At 33.5% G+C, this 24,578-nt stretch overlaps 1 protein-coding gene across 2 annotated transcripts in view; it reads right to left on the bottom strand.

The window, feature by feature from the left end:
* The window catches only part of CCDC178 (coiled-coil domain containing 178), a 506,700-nt gene that overhangs the window by 407,792 nt on the left and 74,330 nt on the right, over window positions 1–24,578 (bottom strand). For both annotated transcript variants that reach the window (XM_012506252.2, XM_030810102.1), the window contains exons 7-9: window positions 13,982–14,004; window positions 6,513–6,598; window positions 3,848–4,048 (exon numbers count right to left, since the gene is read on the bottom strand). In XM_012506252.2, the coding sequence (XP_012361706.1) occupies window positions 3,848–4,048; window positions 6,513–6,598; window positions 13,982–14,004 (310 nt within the window). The remainder of the gene's footprint in view (window positions 1–3,847; window positions 4,049–6,512; window positions 6,599–13,981; window positions 14,005–24,578) is intronic.

Genomic DNA, 24,578 nt, shown 5'->3' with positions numbered 1-24,578 from the left:
AACAGTTTGGCATGGATTAAAAAAAAACTCAGTAAATGACCCTGGGTAGAAAAATAGTGACTTCAAGGAAATAAAAAACTCTAACTTAAAACTTAAGGTTTAGAGATCAAAATTCAGCTAAAAAATGAGTATGATAACTGATCTAGAACCAGTGAAACTCCCAGGATTCTAGTAGAGGCAAAAAGTAATCAAGGCTTATTGGACTTCTACAGAATAAATAGTTAACAATTGAAGATGAGATTACTATGAAATACGTTGAAACCATAGAATAAACTCAATATCAGGAATAGTTATAAGAAACAAGATATGATAGATATGTTGTTCACTACCCTCTCCCTTGGGATAGAGATAATTTCTTATAATATAGATTCTTGTCTTGGATGTGATACTTATTTGGGCTGTGTCCCCACCCAATCTCAACTGGAATTGTATCTCCAAATGGATGTGAGAAGTGAAGGTATGCCAGTTCCAAGCTGACACTTTGAGCAGCATCCTACGTTTCTATTCACCCTTTTGTATTCTTGCCATTTGCCACATGAAAACCATACTCCTGGGAAGGTGCTAGCCAAAGAGGATGAGAGAGACATGAAGCTGACCTGAACCCAACATACAGCCTTGAGCCAGTGCAATTGGATCTGCGGCCTGAAGAAGAGCTTCCCTAGCCAACTCACAGAGCCATCAGCAAATAAGAAAATGCTTACTGTTGTAAGCCACTGAGTTCCAAGGTGGTTGTTACAAAGCACAATTGTAGTAATAACTGAATAACTGAATAATTAACAAAGACAAAACAATTCAAAACAAAATGGAAGATTTAACATTCCATTAATTACCGAGACCTTCTTCCATAGCAGTGGCATTCTGGTGAGCATATATATGGGACATAATTATCTTTGTAATCTGTCCTTTCTGATTACACCCTTTCTGTCTCACCCCCTGGGGTGATTAGCTTTCACCCTTCCCATTATGTGACTGGAATGCAGTAATTCTCCAAATTATGTCTACATACTGTTCAAATTCATTCAGAAACCAGAGCTGTGATTTTTTTTCCTCTTTCATCAGATCATTATAGGAAAGTACCCAGGGAGCCATAGTGTAGATTATGGGAAAGACAGGTAATATATAGAAGCAGGTACAATGGGAATACCCGAGGAGCCTGAGTCACAAGTTTACTTGTGTCTTCAGATAATGTTTGGGTATAATATAATATAGGTACTCTTTTATTTTACAAGGGAACACTGCTATGCATATCCAACTTTATAATTTGTAGGATCATATACTACCAAATTCAAGCTTATTTCTAGTTATCTTTTTTGATAGGAAAAACAAAAAGCATTTGCTAGTTAATTGGCTACACATTGGATGGCAAGGGCTGTCATTTTCAGGAGAGGCATATGCAGTCAGCTTAAAGTGACCAGATGGAGAGTGGGGCAGTCAGTGCTATAAATTCCCCCACCTCACCCATCTCCATTATCTCCCCATGGTCTCTTGCCACTGATTCCCATTGGTTGAGCCCAACAGGAAGATAGAATGCAAACAAAATCTTTGATGCAGTCCACTATGAATCAGCCTTCTGGGCCACAAAACAAAAAATCTAAGTGGGACTGGGGAGTTGGGGGGGAAGATAAATCTGGAAGACTGACCAGAAAATATCTAGAAAGAAGTGAGTTTCCTTAATTTTATTTTTGAAAAGTATCTAAATTTATAACAAATATAATAACATTAAGTTTGTTAAGGAGATTAAAATTTTTTCCTGTCTTACATGCTATATACTTTTGAGAATCTAAAGACTATAAAAATATATGACTCTATACTTTGTAAACAAATTCATAAAAATTAGAGATTATATTCTACATAAATAATATAAAGGCAGAAGATTCCCGAGAACACATTACCTGAAAGGAATATGTTTCAAAGAGAAAGCTATTAACTTTAAAAAATACATAACAATAATGAATTTAAATTTCATTGCATATAGTGGCTACTTACATAAAATGAAGCAGATGAACATAAATCTGTTTTCTAAGTAGATCTTGTATTGATTAAAAGGTAACCCAACAGTAAGTTGTCACCCATGGCAATTTTTTTTTTTTTTTTTTTTTTTGAGACGGAGTCTTGCTCTGTCGCCTAGGCTGGAGTGCAGTGGTGCAATCTCCACTCACTGCAAGCTCTGCCTCCTGGGTTCACGCCATTCTCCTGCCTCAGGCTCTGGAGTAGCTGGGACTACAGGCGCCCACCACCACGCCCAGAGAATTTTTTGTATTTTTAGTGGAGACGGGGTTTCACCGTGTTAGCCAGGATGGTCTCGATCTCCTGAGCTCGTGATCCGCCCACCTCGGCCTCCCAAAGTGCTAGGATTACAGGCGTGAGACACCGCGCCCGGCCAACAAATATTTATTCCATAGTTCAAAACACATTTATTAAGTACCTATAGTACCTATAATGTGCACACATGTATCTCAACTTAAATTTATTTCAAGAACTCCTAAAGTAGAACTCCTAAAACTACAATATCTAAGCACTATTACAAAGGGTATATGAGATTATATATAAGTTTATCAGCGAACAATTAAATAAAACCTTCCCTCCATATTTTTTCTACTACTACTAACAAGGAAGAACCTCCCAAACAATTAGGAAAATTGTGGATGACTCCTGTCATTGTGAATAGAGTCTATCAAGAATCTACTGGGATCCAGAATTTCCCAGGGTGTCTTTTCTGACCCTATGGTAGCCTCATTGCCTCTAAAGTGCACACACACACACACACACACACACATATATTTATAAATTATATAAATCTACTATATTAGTGGAGCATACACAGTATCAATTCTATTCAAAAAGAAAATTTCAAAAATGATAAAATTTACAAATATAAATAAAAGTTCTAATCTTTTTCTTGCAACTCTCTGGAATTCATACACCCTACTTTGGTAACCACAGCTTTAGAAGACATAAAATTATAATAAGTCTAAATATGAGTACATTATGACCTATAATTTGAATTAATGGCTGTTGGTCTGGGTAATAATTAATAATGTCCTTTTTCTCTCAAAGATTTCTTGGTTTAAAATGATAGATCATACATGGGCACCCTAATATTAATAAAAAAGCTCTTACAAAACACGTGCGTCCTGAATTAAAATTTTTATTCTGTGAGAGAGTAAAAATCTTTCAGCTTCAGGCAGAATCAGGTAGTCAGGCATGTTTTCATAGGTACAGGGTTTGTAGAACAAACAAACAAAAAAATCCAATACCTTTAGATTCTTTAATCCTTCACCATAGGTCCCTCACTCTGTGAGCTAAAAGAATTTCCTTTTTTACCTTTCGTTAAAGGTAAAACATTTGTTACCTGCATGACCCTTACAAACATTTTAGGTTTTGATACCTGCTAGAAGTTCCCAAGGCAAATTTACTATTAAATTCTCAAATGCACATGCATTTAGTGCCTAAAATATCACTTAAAACTCTTTTAATTTTCCTAGAAATGTGGCTCATTCTCCTGGGCTCAATCTCCTGGGCTCAATCAACCCTCACACCTGCAGCCTCAATCTCCTGGGCTCAATCAACCCTCACACCTCAGCCTCCCAAGTAGCTGAGACTACAGGCGAGCACCACCAAGCCTGGCTAATTTTTGTATTTTTTGTAGAGGCAGGGTTTCACCATGTTTCTTAGGCTGGTCTCGAACTCCTGGGCTCAAGTGATCCACATCCCCAGCCTCCCAAAGTGTGGGATTACAGGCATGAGCTACGGCACTAAGACAATTTTTTTTTAAATATACAGACCTGTAATTAATTATCTGTGCCTCCAACAGAGTAAGAAGTAATATGAAAATCCCTATTATTACCTTTCTGCACAGCCAATGGGAGTTCTTGAAGTTTCCAGACTGACCAAGAGTCAATTTTCATGTTAATCATATTCTTTCTTGATCTCTGTCGTTTTAAAGCTTCTTCAGCTTCTGCCCGGTCAGTTTCTAGACTTTTAACGAGATGAATGGCCTCTGAGAGCAATGTTTCCATTTCCTGCTTTAACTCTGGACACTTTTCATCTTAAACAGAAATAAATATTTACATTTGTTAATAAATCAGTCAATAAGCTGGATGATGGGAACATTGGTCTTGGTTGTATTATTTTTTTCTATATATTTAATAAGAGAATGTTAGAAAAATGAATTAGCTTTTTAAAGACAGTTTTATTATAATACAGATATAAGATTAATTATAAACTTTGAAGACCTATTTTTAATAAACATTTTATAAAATAATTACAATAGCTAAATCTCAACCAACATTTTCAGGAATAATACCATTTTATCTGAAGGAAAAAACACATGCTATTTATAAGCTGTACTATAGAGCTTTATTTTAAAATCATGCTTGTGTGTCCTCCTATAAGAAAAGCGTATCATAATGATTATATCAGGTAAATACTGAATAATCATAATGGTTCCTAGAAACAAGACATATTCTTCAATCTCATCCAATAAGAACTTCTCTACTTAGCTTTGCCAGGAATTCATTGGAATTTTGAAACTCTATTTATTTAGTTGTAATACTAAATTAATCCTCAATTAACTCCTTTAATGAGAGATATTTGTGATTCCTGGTTCACAGTTCTGGAATGAAACGGCTTAATGTTAACAAAATTATTACCATGGGTACTCATTTGACCATTTATGAAATAAATGTGTAGAGCCCATTATGTTCCGGGAACAAGCACATGGTCTTTGCTAGAGATAAGGAAGGTAAAGAAGACAGATATGAGTCCTATCCTTGTAGGACTGATGCCTATAAACACTGACTTTTGCCAAAATGTTATATAAACACATAAATACAAAGTGTTAAGAGATAAGGCCCCCAAAGAACTGAGGCTAGAGGAAAAATAGCTAAACTGCATCAAGAAGAAAGAAAACGAATACATTTCTTTTTTATGTTGCTTTTGGACAATAAAGACCATGATTTTCTGCTAGATGGGAGTATTAAATAATGGTGATAAGCGCAAGCTCAGCAGTCACACAATCGCTATTTTTTAACCCATTGGACTTGTCAAAGAAATCCAGCATGCTGCCTCAGAAGCATTCTTATAAAACTGGTTTCCTATTTTTAATGCATAAAAATGATTTTCTCTACACTGGTCCTTTATTTGGCATCTTTGAATCTACTGTTTTCTTTTGTCAAATTCTACATCTTGGATACTTTAAAATTAATTGTCTTTTTTAAATGAAAACATATTCACTCAACACTATGTTCTCCAGCCATTTTGTGATTCATATCAATTACAATAACAAGATTTCAGTCTGTAATATATGAATAAATTAATACCACTTAAAATACTTCTGATTGAATATATATGTGTTTTAGCAAAGGTGTTCACTATGTTTCTAGGAGCTGTCTTTTATACTATTTCAATAATAAATTCTAAAACAAATGCTGTATAGGTAACTTGGGATGCCTCAAATTCATCGTATTTAACATCTCATTTTTTTCTTGAGTGCCATCTCAGTTTTGCCGTTTCATATTACTGTTCTAAGCAACTACCTGCAATTTTTTAGCATAAGGCCTTGATTACAACAAATCTTCCTCATCCTGCTATTGCTGTATGTTTTACACCTCAAAAGTACATATTGATAATAAACGTAATTGTAGCAAATGGAATTGTAGTTGTGATTGTTAATATATCTATTTTTTCCCTCAGCATTTGTTATGTGAAAACTTGGTAAGTAATGATTAAGGTCCTCATTTTCACTGTAGGCACAAATAATGAAAAATAAAACAGTAGAAACAAAGCTTTGCTATGAATGAGAGCTTTGAAAAACAAAATATTCTTGCTTTTAAAAAGTCCCGAGTTTATTACTTAGTTTTCACTCGAGGATTTAGCAATTTTTTGTGGTAGGGGAAGAGGAGGTGCTACATAAAATCTCAATAATATATTTAAATACACTGAAGTAGTGTTAACACAAATTTTACACCAGTATATAAAATATTATATATTTTATAAGTTGTGACAAGAATATTTATCACAACTTAAATATATACTAGAGCTGCAATTTTCAATAAGGTAGTCATCATCCACATGCAATCGTTTACATTTATATGTAACTTAATTCACATTAAACTTAAAAATTAAGTTCCTCAGTCTCACTAGCCACATTTCAAGGGTTCAACAGCTGTATGTGGCTAGTAGCTATTCTACTGGACAATATAGACATGGAATACTGATTATCACAGAAAGTTCTATTGGGCAATACTAAACTACAAATAGCATCTTGAGAAGTGGATAGCCATCATTATATACTCATCACCTAAACCAGTACTTGGTGTATAATATTCACTAATAAATATTTGTTGAACGAATGCTTAATCAAATGATATAGAGGACTATTTTGTCTATTAAACATTCATAATAATTATAAAACTCTTAAACATGATTATTGTGACAATCAGAAACATATTAAATGAAGTCAATGAGCTTTTAAATATATACAGTTATTCAAGTAGGAGGAACAACTTTACCTCTCTTTTCTCCTGGTTTGACCTCTTTCACTGGTGTAGTTACACTCCAATCTTCTTTCAGGTCTTTTGTGGAAGAAGTTCTGTTCCTATATAATGGGAAAGAAGCAAGAAGTAAATGAGAGAAGTACTTAAAGTTAGTAAAACAAATTTTAGATTATGCTCTTCCATTGAATTTTAAATATTTGTGGTGAAACTTACTATACAAGATAATCTTACTAGATAGGAGACTAATATAGCAACATTCTAATAGGTAATGGGATTTGCACTTAACGGTAAATCAATAAAAACTTAAAATTAGTTACAAATGACCCAAAATGTCTTGAGAAGATATTAAAACTACATTTTTTAAAAAATAAATTGGTCATTCCTAGAGACTGTTTCTATAAGACAAAGGGTATTCTGTGAGAATAATTTGGATGAGCTATTTCTGTAATTTCAGTTCAGTAGTTTCTGGGAAATCAATGTAAATTACAATGAGTAAAAATACCATTTCAGATAATAAACTTTTAGAAAAATATCTAAATTAAAATGCTGTTTCCTTCCTAGTAGCTATACTGTTGGAAAGTACAAATATAGAACATTGATTATCATAGAAAGTTCTGCAGGACAACACTAAACTGTAGTGTCTTGAGAGGTGATTATAAATTAAAATGTTATTTTCTTTCTAGCTAAAATTCTATATGTTGAATAATAAACTATTTCTCCATATTTCTCTGGTCTGACTCTAGAATCCTAAACTAGCCTTCATTATTATACATTTTTTAAAAGTGTTTTTACTCTGATCAAAGTTACAAGAAAATTGGTATCAACAACAAAGCAGAGAATTTCTTTTTGAAATTTTCATTACATTATTTTTTATTAAAGAAGTATTCTAAATTAAGAAAACTGTATACATACCAAAAATCATAAAAAATAATATAATCCATATTTATTTATTCTTCTGAGATCAAACAGAATAGTCTAATGATATTTTAATTCTTATAAAATTAGAGTCACAATTATACATTCTGCTTTAGTTACTTGAAATTATTTTCAGTGTATTTTACTACCATTTCATATTTCTAATGGTTACAAATTATTTTTCTTGTCATTGTTCCACAACTTACTTAGGTAAGTCTGTCAATTCCAAGGTCAGAGAAATATTCTTTATATTTTCTTCCTTTAGTTTTCATATGTATTTCAGAATCTTTTTGTTGAAAAGTATGTTTTTTCTGATTTGTTTTCTTTTAAAAAATTGAAAAATAATTGTCCCAGCATCAACTATTAAATAGTACTTTCCCTGCTGGCTTTTAATGTCATTTACATGATATAGTAAATCATTATATGTAATTAGATCATTTTGTGTATTATCTTCTAAAGTTCGGTTAATTCTTGGACCAGTAAAATTCTATGCTAATTTTTCTATTTTTTTAATTGAGCCAAAAGTCCCATAATATATTAAACATTTGAAAGTGGAAACTTTAGTGGCATTTAATACATTCACAACATTGTACAACTATCGTCCCATCTCATTCCAATATATTTTCATCACTCCAAAAGAACATATGCTACTTATTAAGCAGTCTCTCCCCTTTCTTCAACCCACTATTCCATAGCAATGACCAATCTGCTGTCTTTGTGGATGAACTTTCATGAATATTTTATAGAAATGGAATCATATAAGTGACCTCTTGTGACTTTTTAAACTTAGCATAATAGTTTCAAGATTTCTCCATGTTGCAGTATGTAGAAGAATTTTATTTCTTTTAATGGTGGAATAATATTCCATTGTGTATATACAACACATTTGGTTATCTATTAATCCATTGATGGATTTGGGGATTGTGTCCACCTTTTGGCTATTGTGAATATAGATGTTATACACATTTGTATATGAGTTTTTGTTTGAACATGTTTTGAATACTTTTGGATATATATCTTGGAGTCAAATTGCTGAGTGATAGGTAATTCTAGGTTTCACTTTTTGAGGAGCCAACAAACTGTTTCTCGGTGTCTAAACTATTTTATATTCACACCAGCAATATGCAAGGGTTCTAATGTTGAAGAAAAGTGCAAAGAGTGGGCATCCTTGTTTTGCTCCTGTTCTTAAGATAAAAACTTTCAGTCTTCACTATCAGGTATAATATAAACTAAGGGTTTCTCATAAATATCCTTTATTGTGTTTAATAAAGTTCCCTTACAATCTAGTTTTACTAAAGGTGTGGGCTTGTGTCACATGTTAATTAATTTTTGTATGCTAAACCACTCTTGCATTTCTAGGATAAATCTCACTGATCATGATGAGTGTGTGTGTGTGTGTGTGTGTGTGTATATATATATATATATATATATATATATATATATATATATTTATTTATTTTTTTGAGACAAAGTCTCACTGTCGCCCAGGTTGGAGTGCAGTGGAGCGATCCTGGCTCACTGCAACCTCTGCCTCCCAGGTTCAAGTGATTCTTGTGCTTCAGCCTCCCAAGTAGCTAGAATTACAGGCGCCCGCCATCACACCCAGCTAACTGTTGTATTTTTAATAGAGATGGGGTTTCACCATATTGGCTAGGCTGGTCTCAAACTCCTGACCTCAGGGGATCCACCAGCCTCGGCCTCCCAAAGTGCTGGGATTACAGGCGTGAGCCACCGTGCCCGGCCGTATAATTATATTAATGCATTGCTGGACTCAGGTTGATAGTATTTTGTTGAGGATTTTGTCATTTTTTGTTTGTTTTATTTTGTTGCCCAGGCTGAAGTACAGTGGCAAAATCACAGTTCACTGTAAACTTGACCTCCTGGGCTCAAGCAATCCTCCAAACTCAGCTTCTGGAGTAGCTAAGTCTACTGGCAGGCACCACCACATCTGGCTAATTTTTTCATTGTTGTTGTTTGTTTGTAGAGATGGGTTTTGACTATGTTGCCTAGGCTTGTCTCAAACTTCTGGGCTCAAGTGATCCTCTGCCTTGGCCTCCCAAAGTACTTGGATTACAGGTGTGAGCTACTCTGCCTGGCCTGTCATGTATATTCACATATATTCTATAGTTTGCTTGTGATGTCTTTGTCTGGTTTCACTATCAGGTTATTGCTGGGCTCATAGGATGACTTAGAAATTATTCCCTTCTTTTCTATTTTTTGGAAGCGTTTGAGAAGGAATGATGTTAATTCTTCTTTCAATGTTTAGTAGAATATACCAGTGAAGCCATCTGGTCCTGAGATTTTTTTCATTGGGGAAGTTTTTGATTATTGATTCAATCACTTTATTTGTCATAGGTCTGTTCAGGTTTTCTAACTCTTCCTGAGACAGTTTTAGTAGTTTATGTGTTTTTAGGAATTAGTCCCTTTCATCTTCGTTATTTAGTTTGCTGATACACATTTGTTCCTAGTATCCTCTTTTAATCCTCTTTATTTCTGCAGAATCTGTTGTAGTGTCCCAATTTTTATATTATTTTAGTAAATTTGTAATTGAGTCTTCTTTTTATTTTTGGTTAGTTTAGCTAAAGGTTTGTGAATTTCATTGCTTTTTTCAAAGAAACAACTTTTGTTTTAATTGATTCTGTGTACTGTTTTTGTAGACTCTGTTTCATTTATTTCTACTTTAACCTTTATTTCCTTCCTTTTGCTAAATTTGTGTTTAGCATACTCCTCTTCTACTTCCTTAAGGTATAAAGTTAGGTTACTGGATTTGAGATCCTCTTTTTAAATCTAAGCATTTATAGCTCTAAATTTCCCTCTGTGTACTACTTTTGCTGCCTTTTGTAAGTTTAAATACGTTGTGTTTTCATTTTCACTCACCTCAAGGTGTTTTCTAATTTCCCCTGTGATTACTGCTTTGACTCATTGGTTTGTAAAACATGATTTGTTTAATTTCCACATATATATGAAATTTCCAGGTTTCCATTTGTTATTGATTTCCAGTTTCATTCTATTGGGTCAGAAAAAAAATACCATGTATAATTTTGATCTTTTTAGTTTCATCGAGATTTATTTTGTGGAGTAATACATGATCTATCCTGAAGAATGGTCCATGTGCACATGCGAAGAATGTGTTTTCTGCTGTTGTTAAGTGGAGTATTCTGCATAAACTGGTTAGGTCTTGTTGGTTCATGTTATTCAAGTCTGTTTATTTATTGATCTTCTGCTTAGTTCTTTTATCCATTATTGGAAGTGGGGGCATTAAATTCTCAAAGTCCTGTTGTAGAACAGTCTATTATTCCCTTCAATTCTGTTAGTTTATATGTCTGTTTTGAGGTTATATTGTTAGGTATGTTATATTTATAGTTTATATATCTTCTTGGTGGAATGACACTTTTATCAGTGTATCAAGTCTTTTGTCTTCTGTAACAGGCTTTGATTTAAAGCCTATTTTGTGTGACATTGGTATAGTCACTCCAGCTCTCTTTTACTTACTATTTGCATGGAATATGGTTTTTCATCCTTCCACTTTTAAGCTACTTATGTCTTTGTATCTCAGGTGAGACTCTTATAGACAGAATAAAGTTGGATTATCCATTTTTCTCCATTCTACCATGCTCTACCTTTCAATTGGAGAGTTTAATCCATTTATATATAAAGTAATTGCTGATAAGGAAGGGATTATTTTTGCGATTTTGCTATTCATTTTCTATATTATTTATTTCTGAACTCCTCCATAACTGCCTTATTTGTAACTAGTTGATTTTTTTCCATATATTGTTTAGTTTCCCTCTCTTTGTTTTCCTGTATTTTTTAAAATAGAATCTTAGTGTTTATCCTGAGGATTACAATTAATATCTTAACTCTATAAAACTTGAATTAAAATCTATGTAGCTTCAATAGTATACCTATCTATTTATATATAAAGAACTCTGTTCCTTTACATCTCTGCCCTTTCTCTTATGGTGTCAGTTTCACAATTTACATAGTTATCCATTTTGTGTTCATTAGCAGAAATTTATAATTATGAATTTTATCCATTTGACCTTATAATCATATAGGGAAACAAATAAGAATTACAAAACAAAATACACTTATATTGGATTTTATACTTACCTTTGTAGTTACCTTTATTATTGCTTATTATTTTATCATATGGCTTCCAGTTACTCTCTAGTGTCCTTTCATTTCAGCCTGAAAGACTACTTATAGGATTTCTTATAGAACTGGACTGCTAGTGATATATCCCTTTGGTTTATCTGAGAATGTCTTAATTTCTCCTTTATTTTTGAAGGATACTCTTGCTGGATTCAGAATTCTTCATTGACAGTTTCTTTTTTTCTTCTGGCATTTAAATATGTCACCCTACTGCATTCTGACTTCCACAATTCCTAATGAAAAATTCACTGTTAATCTTACTGAGGGTCTCTGGTACACAAAAAGTTGCTTCTCTTGTACTGCTTTCAAGATTCTCTTTGTCCCAGGCATTTGACAAGTTAACTAAAATGTATATGGGTGTGGATCTGTTTGACTTGATTCTATTTGGAGTTCATTGAGTTTAATGGATGCATAGATTTAAGTCTTTCATCAAATTGAAGAGTTTCTTAGCCATTGTTCTTCAAATATTTTTTCATTCTCTAGCCCTTTCTTCTCACTTTTTGACTGCTATTATGCTTGATGGTATCCCTTAGGCTTATTAGGCACTTTCCATTTTTCTTTATTCTCTTGTCTTTCTCGTTTCTTAGAGTAGATAATCTCTATTAACTTATCATCAAATTCACTGATTATTCTGACTGCTCAAAGCTGCTATTGAACCCTTCTAGTGAAGTTTTTAACTTCAGTTAGTTTATTTCTCAGCTCCAGATTTTTTTTTTTTTTTCAGACAGAGTCTCACTCTGTCGCCCAGGTTGGAATGCAGTGGCACGATCTTGGCTCACTGCAACCTCCACCTCCCGGGTTCAAGTGATTCTCCTGCCTCAGCCTCCTGAGTAGCTGGGACTACAGGTGCATGCCACCATGCACAGCTAATTTTTGTGTTTGTTTTTAGTAAAAACGGGGTTTCACCATATTGGCCAGGCTGGCCTTGAATCCCTGACATGATCCACCCACCTCGGCCTCCCAAAGTGTTGGGATTACAGGCATGAGCCACCGCACGCGGCCTAGAATTTCTATTTGGTTAATTTTTATAATTTCTGTTATTGAGATTTTATATTTGTTGAAACATCACTTTTCTGCTTTAACTTAGTTATTTGTTCATGGTTTCCTTTATTTCTTTGAAGATACTTAAGCCAATTGATTTATCTTTGTCCAGTAAGTCCAAATTTTGGATTCCCTTGAGAACAGTTTAATTTATCCTCTTTCACTGTGAATGAGCCAAGCTTTCTTTTCTTTGCATTCTTCATATTTACTTTTTGAAAACTGGACATTTTGAATATTTTAATGTGAAATAAAAACCAGATTACACTATTGCATTTGCTTTTTCTGTCTGTAGTGGGTTACTGTTTGTTTAGTGACTCTTCCAAACACTCTTTCATAATGGCTGTATTGTTTGTCATGTATAATCATTGAAATCTGTTTCCTTAGCTTACTGGTGAGCTAGTGTTTTGTGTGAGTTCACTTAAATGGCTGGCAATAAAGGAAAGGAAAAAGAGAAACAACACTCTCCAATCTTAGCAGATTTGGTCTGTGTTAGGGTAATCCTTTTAGGCTTATCCAGGCTGTTTAAACCCTGACTCTGTCTTCAATTCCTGCCTGTGCAGATCCTAAAGGTCAGCCAGAAGTAAGATTAGGATCTTCTCAAGTCTTTTTTGAACATTTTTCCAGCCCTCTGTGTTCTTTCAAATCTCCAGTATATTCAGAGATTTTCCTTCACGTATCTATCTCTTTTTCCAACCTATTTTTTTTCACAGGAATTTTGGTCTGGTTAATGCTTGTCCTAGCTGTTATCTATAGCCTCAGGCTGCTGTGGCAAGTATATGCCTTTAAATGCTTTTCGCAAACACCTCCTGTAAGTAGCCCCAGTCTTGTGATTGCTCCAAGTCAAGCAAAGTCCTTATGCTAGTCTTTCCAGGAGCTATCAGACCACTCAAACACAATTCTTTGAGAATGATGTTCCTATTATTCCCTCTGGCACTAGGAATCTGCACCACAGGTGTGCACTGCTCTCTTCATAGCTGCCACCAGTCTGAAGGCTGGAGAATGCTGAGCAGGCAAATTACAATGCCACAGTGCTCTCTTAATGCAATGAAGCAGCTTCCTTCTTCATTGAATTTTCCCCTAGAGGTTATTAAATTTTTACTGGATTCCAGATTTCTGCAAAAGTCGATTCTGACCAATGTTTTTGCAAATTTTATAGTTGTTTTTGTGGAGGAATGGAGCTCTGGAGATCTCTAGTTTGCCATTATCAGTGATGTCCTAATTCTCATATTTTAAAAAAATATATTGTAATACCTATTGTGAAAAGTCTTGCATTCGATTTTCTATTCCTTTTGAAGTTAAACTGGATTATAGCAGATGATTGAAATTTTGACATTAAAAATAAAATAGTTTTAAAAAGCATGAAATTTTCTTACCATTCTTCAAAAGAAGTTTCAAACTGTCAAAACAAAAGATCTCAATAAAAATCAAATCTTAAACATATTAAAAAACAGTGAATAAATGTCACTTAAACTTGTCAATTCTCTACTTTACACATCTCTACTTCATTATATTTTTGTCTATTTATACTCTCAGTTGTGTAAACCAAAAATAAAATTCTAAGCCCCCCAACTGACTGAGTAGGTTCCCCCAACTCTTGGCCAAGGAGACCCCAAAGGAACCTAAAAAACTAGTTAAGGACATGATGGGAAAGGGGATTAGACATGCCTCATTATAACCTCCTGCCTTTATAATGTAGACACAACAGACCAGAATTAAAACTAAAACAGAAATCTTAAGATAAACAAAAAAGACTCTTTGTAGCAATAATATACCAAATTCCCACCTGATTCTGATATAGCATCACATGACAGATAACAGGCCTTGAAAGAAATCAAAGTATTTCACTCCAAAATATACTTCTTTGACATATTCAGAAACCGTCCTGCAAAACCGTCTCTTGTGGCAGAAATTTGCATTCTGTAGAGAATCTCCTTCCCTTACTAGGTGCTTTTTAGTGAGCCTGACACCTTTCAAGGTCTGATAAGAGACATTCACCATCTATTCTCTCTGAAGCCTGCTACCTGGAGGCTTCATCTACATGACAAGAACTTTGGCTTTTTTTTTTTTTTTTTTAATGGTGAATTCAACAATTCAGGCAAGTCATATCTTTCAACCAATTACCAATCAGGAAAACTGAATTCACCTATGACCTGGAAGCCCCCAGTTTTAGATGTCCCACCTTTCCAGGCCTAACAAATGTATAACTTGCATGTATTGATTTATGTCTTTCCCTGTAACTTCTGCCTCCCTAAAATGTATAAAATCAAGCTGTAACCCAGCCACCTTGGGCACATGTTCCTGGGACCTCCTGAGGCTGTCACAGACCATGGTTCTTAACCTTGGCAAAATAAACCTCTAAACTGATTAAGACCTGTCTCATAAACTTATTGGTTTACAGTTGTGTCCCAAGAAGTACATAAATCTCCTATCTATTCATATTGTTTTATTCTTAACCCCACCTAATTGTTCTGACCTTTGTCTCTGTGATTCTAAATCTTACACATTCATCAAAGGACAGTTCAACTGCTATTTATTCCCAAAAGACTTTCCTAACTGTCAGAAGTACATGACATCTATTGAATTGTAATGTGTTACCAAAGAGTGGTAAATACAAAATTATACGTGAGTTCACATATTTAGTTTTCCATAATATTATGCCTTTCCTGGACTATAAAGTCATTGGCAGGGGTTATTTTCTACAGATATATTCTAAGAGTATCTTGGGTTGTACAAGTCATAAATTATCAAAAATGTAAAACCAGAATGTTACAGGTTTCATAGATTATCTCTAATTCAAGACGTTTACTTGGCATACATGATCACTTCTCTCTAGTTCCCATATCCTATCAAAATCTGAACAAAAAAATTATATGATATATATGTGTATGCGTGTGTGTGTGTATACACACACACATTCACATTAATATATACATATACAGTCATGTGTCACTTAATAACAGTGATACATTCTCAGAAATTCATTGCTAGGCGATTCTGTCATTGTGCGAACATCATAGAGTATATTTATACAGACCTCAGTGGTATAGCCTACTATACACTTAGGCTATATGGTATAGTCTATTGCCCCTGGGCTACAAACCTGCACAGTGTGTTACCATACTGAATGTTGTAGGCAAGTATAGCACAATGTATTTGTGTATTTAAACATATCAAAATATAGACAAGGTACAGTAAAAATACAATATTGTAATCTCATGAGACCACTGTTGTATATGTGGTACATTATTGACCAAATCATGAAAAAGACTAAATTCATATACATAATAAAAAACTGAGGAATGCAATTATGTTTAAAATCCCAATAGATTTTTTCATATAACATAACAAGCTTATTCTAAAATTTATATGGAAGAGCATTGTATCAAGAGTAGCCAAAGAACTCTAAAAAGGTAAAAAGAAGTACCATATGAGATATCAAAACATATTATGACTCGTGTAAGTGACTGAAAGCAGATATTGGCATCGGGAGGTAAAATTGACTAGTGAGATGGAAGGGGCCAGAAACAGGTAAAATCATATATGAAACTTCGATGTATGATGGATATGGTATGGCTGATTTATAAGAAATGGCTGGATTTGAAATAAAACCAATGTGAAAAAAACTAATTTTCCTTAGAAAGTAAAATTAACTATCTATTCCATTCATATGCAAAAAAGAAATCAATTTCACATTATTGAGCAAATCTCCAAAGAGAAATTAAAATTTTAGTAGCTATAAAGTAAAACTGTTATAGGGTTGTGGTATGGAAATTTTTCTTAAACAAGACACAAATCACTTAAAGCAAAGGTAAAGTGATAAATTTAATTACATTAAAATTAATAAAGTAAAAAGACAAGTCACAAACTGAGAGAAAGTGTTTACAACACATACAACTTACTAAAGGTAACAAGTTCCGAAAAGTCAATAAGAAAATACAAGTAAACCCAAAAGAAAATGGCAAAAGATAAATTGGCATTTTGCAGAGAAGAGAATAAAAATTCAGTGAGCATGTTAATAAGATTCTAAATTAATTAATAATCAGGAAAATGTTATTCCTTGATTTTGGAAACTGGCATTCACAGTCCTGCATAATGCAGAAACCTACATGATGTTGATTTATATAACAGTTCTAAGAAGCCATTTGAAGTTGAAGTATCACAAGAATATCAGGGGAAATTGGTTAAGAGGCACTTCAATGAATTGTGATATAATTATCCAAAACTTCTGGAGTGCTCAACAAGTTAGTAATAATTAATATTCCCAGCTTGATCTTTATAGCTCAATAGAAAATCATTTATTTTATAAAGATAAAACATTATTATTACTCCAAATTTTTGAAGCAGAGTGCAATTTCATATGAAGAAACGTTTTAAGGTAATATATCAAAACATTACCTTAGCAACTTTGTTTAGAAGTAAGTAACAAAGAAAAAATTAAAAAATTATTTTAGTCAGTCTTTGATCTGATGTGTGGAGGCAAAATTTCTGGTACCTAGCATTTAAACACTATTTATTCAGGATATTGAAGTGGTTAACATAGAGAAGGCCTACAATTCCAGAGAAACATTTGAAGTCTTACATTCATAACTGCCTATCTGAAAAATCTGGACAAATTTTAGAAGTTTTTCAAAGTCACTTTAAATCATTATTTTAAATAAAATTCCTGATTATATTTAAGCTTAGAATTTCACTTGTCATAAATATTTGTGGTATGTAGATGCTTTCATTAAAATATCTAATATAATCAATTATATCAAACTAATCACAAGACTCCATACAATTCTTATTTCTGATTTTATCAAAATAGCAAATGAAAACAAATGGGGAGGGAGAGCTAAAACTGCCCGATTCAATGTAGTTTAAAATATTATTACATTATAGGGGAAATGAAACACTTCATTTACTTATAGCTCTAAGCCACATTGCCCACAAACTTCTGCTTGATAAATCTAACATTTTCATTGACCTTGTTTATTTAACTCTATATTTTTATTGGAAATTATTACCAAATATTTAAATATTTAAATGCTATTGTTGAGACAAAAAGTATTCATGAAACCTTCTATTTTCCACCGTAAAAATAAGAAAATAATTAACCTTATGTTAGAAATCTTTTTTTAATGGATGATAACAAGTGCTAGTAAGGATGTGAAGAAATTAGAACACATTTATATTGCTGGTGGGAATTTAAAATAGTTGGGCTATGGAAAATAATTTGATGGTTTCTCAGTAAGTTATATATAGAATCATCACGTGACACAGCAGTTCCACTCCTAGGTATACAATCAAAAGAACTGAAAACAGGTACTTAATCAAATCCTTATATAATATATAATTATATAATATATAATACATGCATGTTCATAGTAGCCCTATGTACTATAGACAAAGGTGGGAATAACCCAAATGACTATCAACAGATGGACAGATACCAATTGTAGTATATATATACACAATAGATTATTCAGCTATAAAAAGAAACAAAGTACTGAAACATGCTACAATGTGGATCGACCTCCCACATTATGTCAAGTGAAAAAAATACAGGTCACATATTGTATTATTTTATTTATACCAAATATCCAGAATAGATATAGCTATCAAAATTGAAAATGAAAAAAGGAAAATTATCTCTATTTGCACGTCATGATCCTATAAGCAGAAAACCTCAATGCTACACAAAAAAATCTGTTAGAACTAATAAATTCAGTAGTTGCAAGATAAAAAATCAATGTACAAAAATTAGTAGCATTTTTATACATGAATAATGATCTAGCTGAAGAAGAAATTTAAGAAAACAATCCCATTTATAACAGATAAAATGCCTAGGAATAAGTCTAATCAAGTAGATGAAAGATTTGCACACTAAAACTATAAAACATTAATGAAAGAAATTGAGCATGATGCAAATAAATGAATAAATATGTGTTCACAAATGGGAAGAATTAATATTGCTAAAATAATCATAGTACTCTAAGCAATATATAGATTTAATGCCATGTCTATCAAAATTCCAATGACTATTTTCACAGAAATAGAAAAAGAATATAAAATTAACATGGAACCATAAAAAACACCAAAAGTCCAAACAATACTGAGGAAAAAAGGTAATGTTGGAAGCATCAGACTTCCTGATTTAAAATTATATTACAAAGCTATCATAATCAAAACAGTATGGTCCTGGCATAAAAACAAAAACATAGACCAATGGAATAGAATAGAGAGTCCAGAAATAAGTTAAAACATAGATGGACAACTAATTTTTGACAAGGGCATCAAAAAGACACAATGAGGAAAGAATAGTCTCTTCAATAAATGATGCAGGGAAAACTGAATTTCTTCTGTATCTTAAACAATACACAAAAATCAATTCAAAATGGATAAAAGACCTAAATTTAAGATCAGAAACCATAAAACTCCTAGAAAAGAACATAGAGGAAAAGCTCCTTCACACTGGTCTTGACAACAACTTTTGGGAATCACACCAAAAGCTCAGACTTCAAAGACAAAAATACAGAAATGGAACTGCGTTAAACTAAAAAAAAATGAAAAGTCCAGTTACATACTGGGAAAAAAATAATCGGAAACCACATATCTGATAAGGAGTTAATATGAAGAATGTATAAAAAACTCTTAAACTCATTAGCAAAAACCAAATAACCTGATTTAAAAATGGGCAAAGGACATGAAGAGATGTACCTTCAAAAAATATATAAATGGCCAACAGGTATGCAAAAAGGTGCTCAACATCACTAATCATCAAGGAAATGCAAATTAAAACCACTCTGAGGTATCACCTCACACACATAAGGATGACTACTATAAAAAAGACAAGAGATAAATGTTGGTGAGGGTATGGAGAAAAGGGAGCCCTAGTACAACTGTTGGTGGGAAGTAGAATGGTACAGCCATTAGAGAAAACTGTATGGAAGTTCCTAAAGAAATTAAAAATAGGACTACCACATGACCCAGCAATTCATCTTTTAGGTATATACCCAAAGGAGATGAAAGCACCAGCTCGTAAAGATACCTTCACACCCATGTTCACTACAGCATTATTCACAATAGCCAAGATATGGAAATAACCTGAATGTTCATCAATGAATAAGTGAATAAAGAAAATGTAGGGGGTGTATTTGTGTCTCTGTGTATGTGCACGTACATGCATGTATGCGTGTGTATGTGTGTCTATATGTTTATGTGTGTGTGTCTGTATGTGTATATATACATATATATATATATATATATATATATAGCTAATATTCAGCTTTATAAAAAATGGAGAGCCTGTTATTTGCCACAACATGAATGGACCTGGAAGACACATTAAAGGAAATAAGGCAGACACAGAAAGAAAAATGTTGCATGACCTCACTTACATGTGGAATGTATTTTTTTAAGGAGTTCAAATACACAGGTAGAGAATGAAACAGTGGTTACCACAGGTGGGAGTCGGGAAGAGGAAATGCAGAGATGCAGGTCAGAGGATACAAAGCAGCAGATATGGAAAACGAACATCTAGAGATCTAATGTAAAACATGAGGACTAAAGTTAACAAAATTGTATTATATTAGGGATTTTTGTTAAGTAGGTATTTGTTGCTCTTGTCACAAGGATAAGTCACTATGTGAAACATATAAGACTAACATAGATGTGTTAGCCAGCTTCACTACAGTAACCATTGTACTATTATACCATCAATACGTGTCTGTCTATATGTATCCCAAAACGGTATGTTGTAAACCTCAAATAAACACTATAAAATTTATTTCAAAAGAAAGCAGATTGGTAGTTGCAAGACTTGGAGGTTAAGAAGAGAATTAGGAGTAAATTCTTAATGGATACGGGGTTTTATTCTGGAGTAGTGAATGTGCTTTGGAGCTAAATATTGGTGGTGATTACACATTACATAAACTAAATGTTACGGAGTTGCTCACTGAAAAATGGTTAATTTTATGCGATGTGAATTGCACCTCAATTTTTAAAATCACTTAGGAAGTCTGAGTAAATTATAAATTTTAATTAATAAATGTATCAATACTGGTTCATTAATTATAGCAAAGATACCATACTAATGAGATATTTTTAAAAACTGGATCCAGAATATATATGAACTCCCTATGCTATCTTCTCAATTGTTCTGTAGGTCTAAAGTGTTCTAAAAGATAATTTATTAAACAAAAACAAATTAGAGGAACATAAAACATAATTATCTAATTCAAGGAAAATATGTTTTAATAAAGCAAATAAAGCAAAAGAATATGGCTGGGGCTTTTGGGGTATGGAAGTAAACCAAATCAGATTCAAATGAAACTTCAAAATTTTCATGAGAATTGTGGCATCTTGGACTAAAAACCAAGAGACATTTTAAAATGCAAAGAAGTTTCTGAGCTCTCAACTTGTAAGAAGCAGGAAGTAGTCTGAGATAGGAACTCAGATCCATTTTCTACAGAAACGAAAGTACCTCTGGAGCCAAGAGTTCAGAGAGTAAATCAAACAGCCAGTGAGAACCACAGACCAATAAATTATTCCCAATGAGCAGAACTGGGTTCTAATAAAAAAATATTTCTTGGTCCTAGATTTGGGGAACCTGACACCACATGCTGATAAAATGCAGAATTTTATGGATCAGTGAAAGCCCTGTGTCTTCATTCTTCCCCTTTTTGAATGAGGAGTTTATTGTGATTATTCTATCCCTTCTTCACTGTGTATACTAAGTATGCAGGAGCAGTATTTGACTTTTCACTTTAGTTCATAGATCTATGGGTCAAAAGAAGTTGCACACAAGGAACTTCATCTGTATCGGATCTGTTACAGAACATGTAATTATGGATATTCATGATAACATAATGATATAAAACTGTTTTAAGAAAAGGTCATTGTAGTTTGCATTTGGGGAGCAGTATTAATCATGTGGCAATGGACTGATAGATTGCTACCTAAATTGTCCCCATAGAATCTTGTCTTCTGGATCCACATCTTCTCTACTACTCTCCTGCATTAAAAGTGGGATTGACTATGTGCTTTGCTTTGGTCAGTGGGACTTCAGCATACATGACACAGGCAAAGTTTTGTTAAAACACTTGTCTGTTGAGATTTGTCCTCTTGAAATATGCTCTAACAGCCAACAACCATGTGAGTGAGACTATTTTAATCATTATTCCCAGTTGTGCTACCAGATGTGTGTATCCACATGATTGGTCCCAGGCAAGAACCAGCAAAACTGCCCAGCTGAGTCCAGAACAAATTGCTGAATGGTAACCACGTAAATGCTTGTGTTCTAGCCACAAAATGTTGGAGTACATGTGTATATGTACGTATGTGCATGTGTACCAACAGATAAAAGAAAAAAAGATAAATGGTTACTTGGCTCAAAATATTTTCATTAGAATGGGGAAAAATTCTAGACTGCAAAGAATTAATGAGTGATTGGGAGGTGTGGAATTAGATACTAAATATAGGCAACTTTCAGATGCTATGTGGAATGGAGAAAGATAGACAAGGGTAGATATTTAAAGGTCTGTATAGAATTTTAAAATGTTCTTAAAAATAGGAGATACATCGGTATCTTCACTGTGTACAGGACTTAAGAAAAAAGGAGATTTTTAAAGACAGAATGCTGAGAGAAGACACAACTGATGGAGCAAGATCCTTGCAAAGGTAGAACATGCAATGCAGTGAGGGAAACAGCTCTAGGTGGGTGGGGTACAAAAAGAACAATATTTGCGGAGTTCAGGGATGTTCATAGGTGAGATAAAAACAGTTTGAGGCATTTCTGTTGTATCTCCTATTTTTTTTTTTTTTTTGCAAAGAAAGAAATGAATGAGCTGTGAGGTAGAAGATTTAGAGGTTTGAACAAAAAAAGATTGGAGTAGCCACCACAGACTACTAGAAAAATTTCAATTGACAAACAATAATTTCAGAGCACTATACAATGTACAATTGAGGGTGGGGACTATGGTTACATTACATCTTAAATTTTGTGTAATGTTCTCCAGTACCATTCAGCAGACCAGGGGTGGGAGTGGGGATGGCAGACCATCAGAGATATTTGGGGTTGGCATTTTGTCAGACTAGAAGGATAACAGGATAAAAAGTAAAGGACCAAATACTCCAATTGATGAATATTTAGAGAGATTAATTGATTAGGCAAGAAACTAAAGGGAAATAGGAACCACAGAATAGGAAACCAGATATATCAGCATTTGAAGTGCTCATAAGTTTCAAGTTAAATACAATAGAACTAATAGAATGAGAGAACTCAAAGTATAAGAAACTTAGTAAAGAGTCAGGTGTTAAATGTTAGGTTTCAGAGTTAAAAAATAGATATGAAGTGGTATAAAAACAGCCAAGTTTTCCAATGAGAATGACAAACATTTTAACATTCATGTCTTTGGTCTTAATAGTTGACACATTGTCAAGGACACGATGTCATGGCACAGTGCTGAACTGGATGTGCTTAGAGCTTGGATACACCTGGTCTGGATGCTGGCTCTGCCACTGACATTGGATCTCGGGAGAAATCAGCCTCTGAAATCATTTTCCTCATCTGCAACTGGAAATAATGGCAGTTTCTATCTAATAAGGTTTTAATAAGAATTCAATGAAATCATGCATATTAAGTGTTTAATAAGTCTATATTTGGTAAACATTTTATAAATATTAGCTTTATTATCATAGTTGATGTTATTAATTTTGTACAATATATTGTTAACATTTTAAAGAATGTTTTTTAAATGCTCTCTCTGTGTTATTCTTTTAAATTACAGTAGCATCCTAATGATTGATATTGATTAAATGAAGAGGAAAATTTTAATTCTGTAGTGCTCACTCTAAATAAAACTATTTACAGTCTAGGCAGTCTAAGAGCATAAGGTAGAAGAAAAAAATAAAACAAGAGTCTTTTATTTGTATGAGAAGATATTCAGGTGATTTTTTTTATCATTGTGTGATGTTTCCAGATTCTTCGCAAAAACAAAATATAGGGAAAATTCTCATAGTAACTCCACTCTGAAGAGTTTTTCAGTGGAGATTCAAATTGCAATTAAACTGGAGTGGATAGAAAAGTCCGTGGCAGATGCATTGCTGCCAACCACAGGCGTCCAGAGTGTTCTGACTACATTGGAAATCACTGTGGACAGAAAATTGTAAAAGAGTGATCTTTTACTCATTCAGTGTATGTTATACCCAGGGTAGATGTAAGCTTTATAATTACTTATAGAATTTTATCTAATGGGCCTGATGTGGTGGCTCATGCCTGTAATCCTAACCTTTTGGGAGGCTAAGGAGGGAGGATTGTTTGAGGCCAGCAGTTCAAGACCAGCATGACCAGCATAGTGAGACCTCAGCAGGAGGGATTTAAATAAACTTAACACTTGGCAAATACCACTTTCTCTTTTGCTTGTTGCTGGGCCCTTCATTGGCCAGCCTGTCCTTCCTCACCATTGCACCAAACTTTTGTAACAATTAGAGTCATAAGACTTGAGATTTGGGTAATTTAGAGAGATAATTAAGCCAGTTGCTTGCTTTGACCTCTAACATTAAAACCCAAAGGAATTTAGATGATCTACAACTCAAAATAAGAATTTTGTGCAATTCATGATGGAGATGTATATATACAGATATAATAATAGCTTTATTGAGATAATTTACATAGATTAGAGTTCACCAATGTATACAAATCCGTGGTTTTTAATGTATTTACAGAGTTGTATCACCATTACCATAATCACCGATGACTACATATTGTATGTAATTGGGGTGAAGGCTCCAGCTGATAATCACCAAGCATTGTTCCTCTGCCTTGCTTTGCCCTCTGCCTAACCCCTGGAAACTGGTGAAAGGGTGGTCCTGCTGTTCCCCCAGCACCAGATACATTATCAGACAGGCCTGGGACTGTAGGTGATCAATGAATATATATTCACATATATGTACATACAGATACATTTACAGACAGAAAAATGTTCCACT

Source organism: Nomascus leucogenys, chromosome 4 (genome assembly GCF_006542625.1).
Source record: "Nomascus leucogenys isolate Asia chromosome 4, Asia_NLE_v1, whole genome shotgun sequence".
In the NCBI taxonomy this organism is placed as follows: domain Eukaryota; kingdom Metazoa; phylum Chordata; class Mammalia; order Primates; family Hylobatidae; genus Nomascus; species Nomascus leucogenys.
The sequence above is the reverse complement of the archived record's forward strand: the minus strand, read 5'-3'. Positions and strand labels throughout refer to the sequence as shown.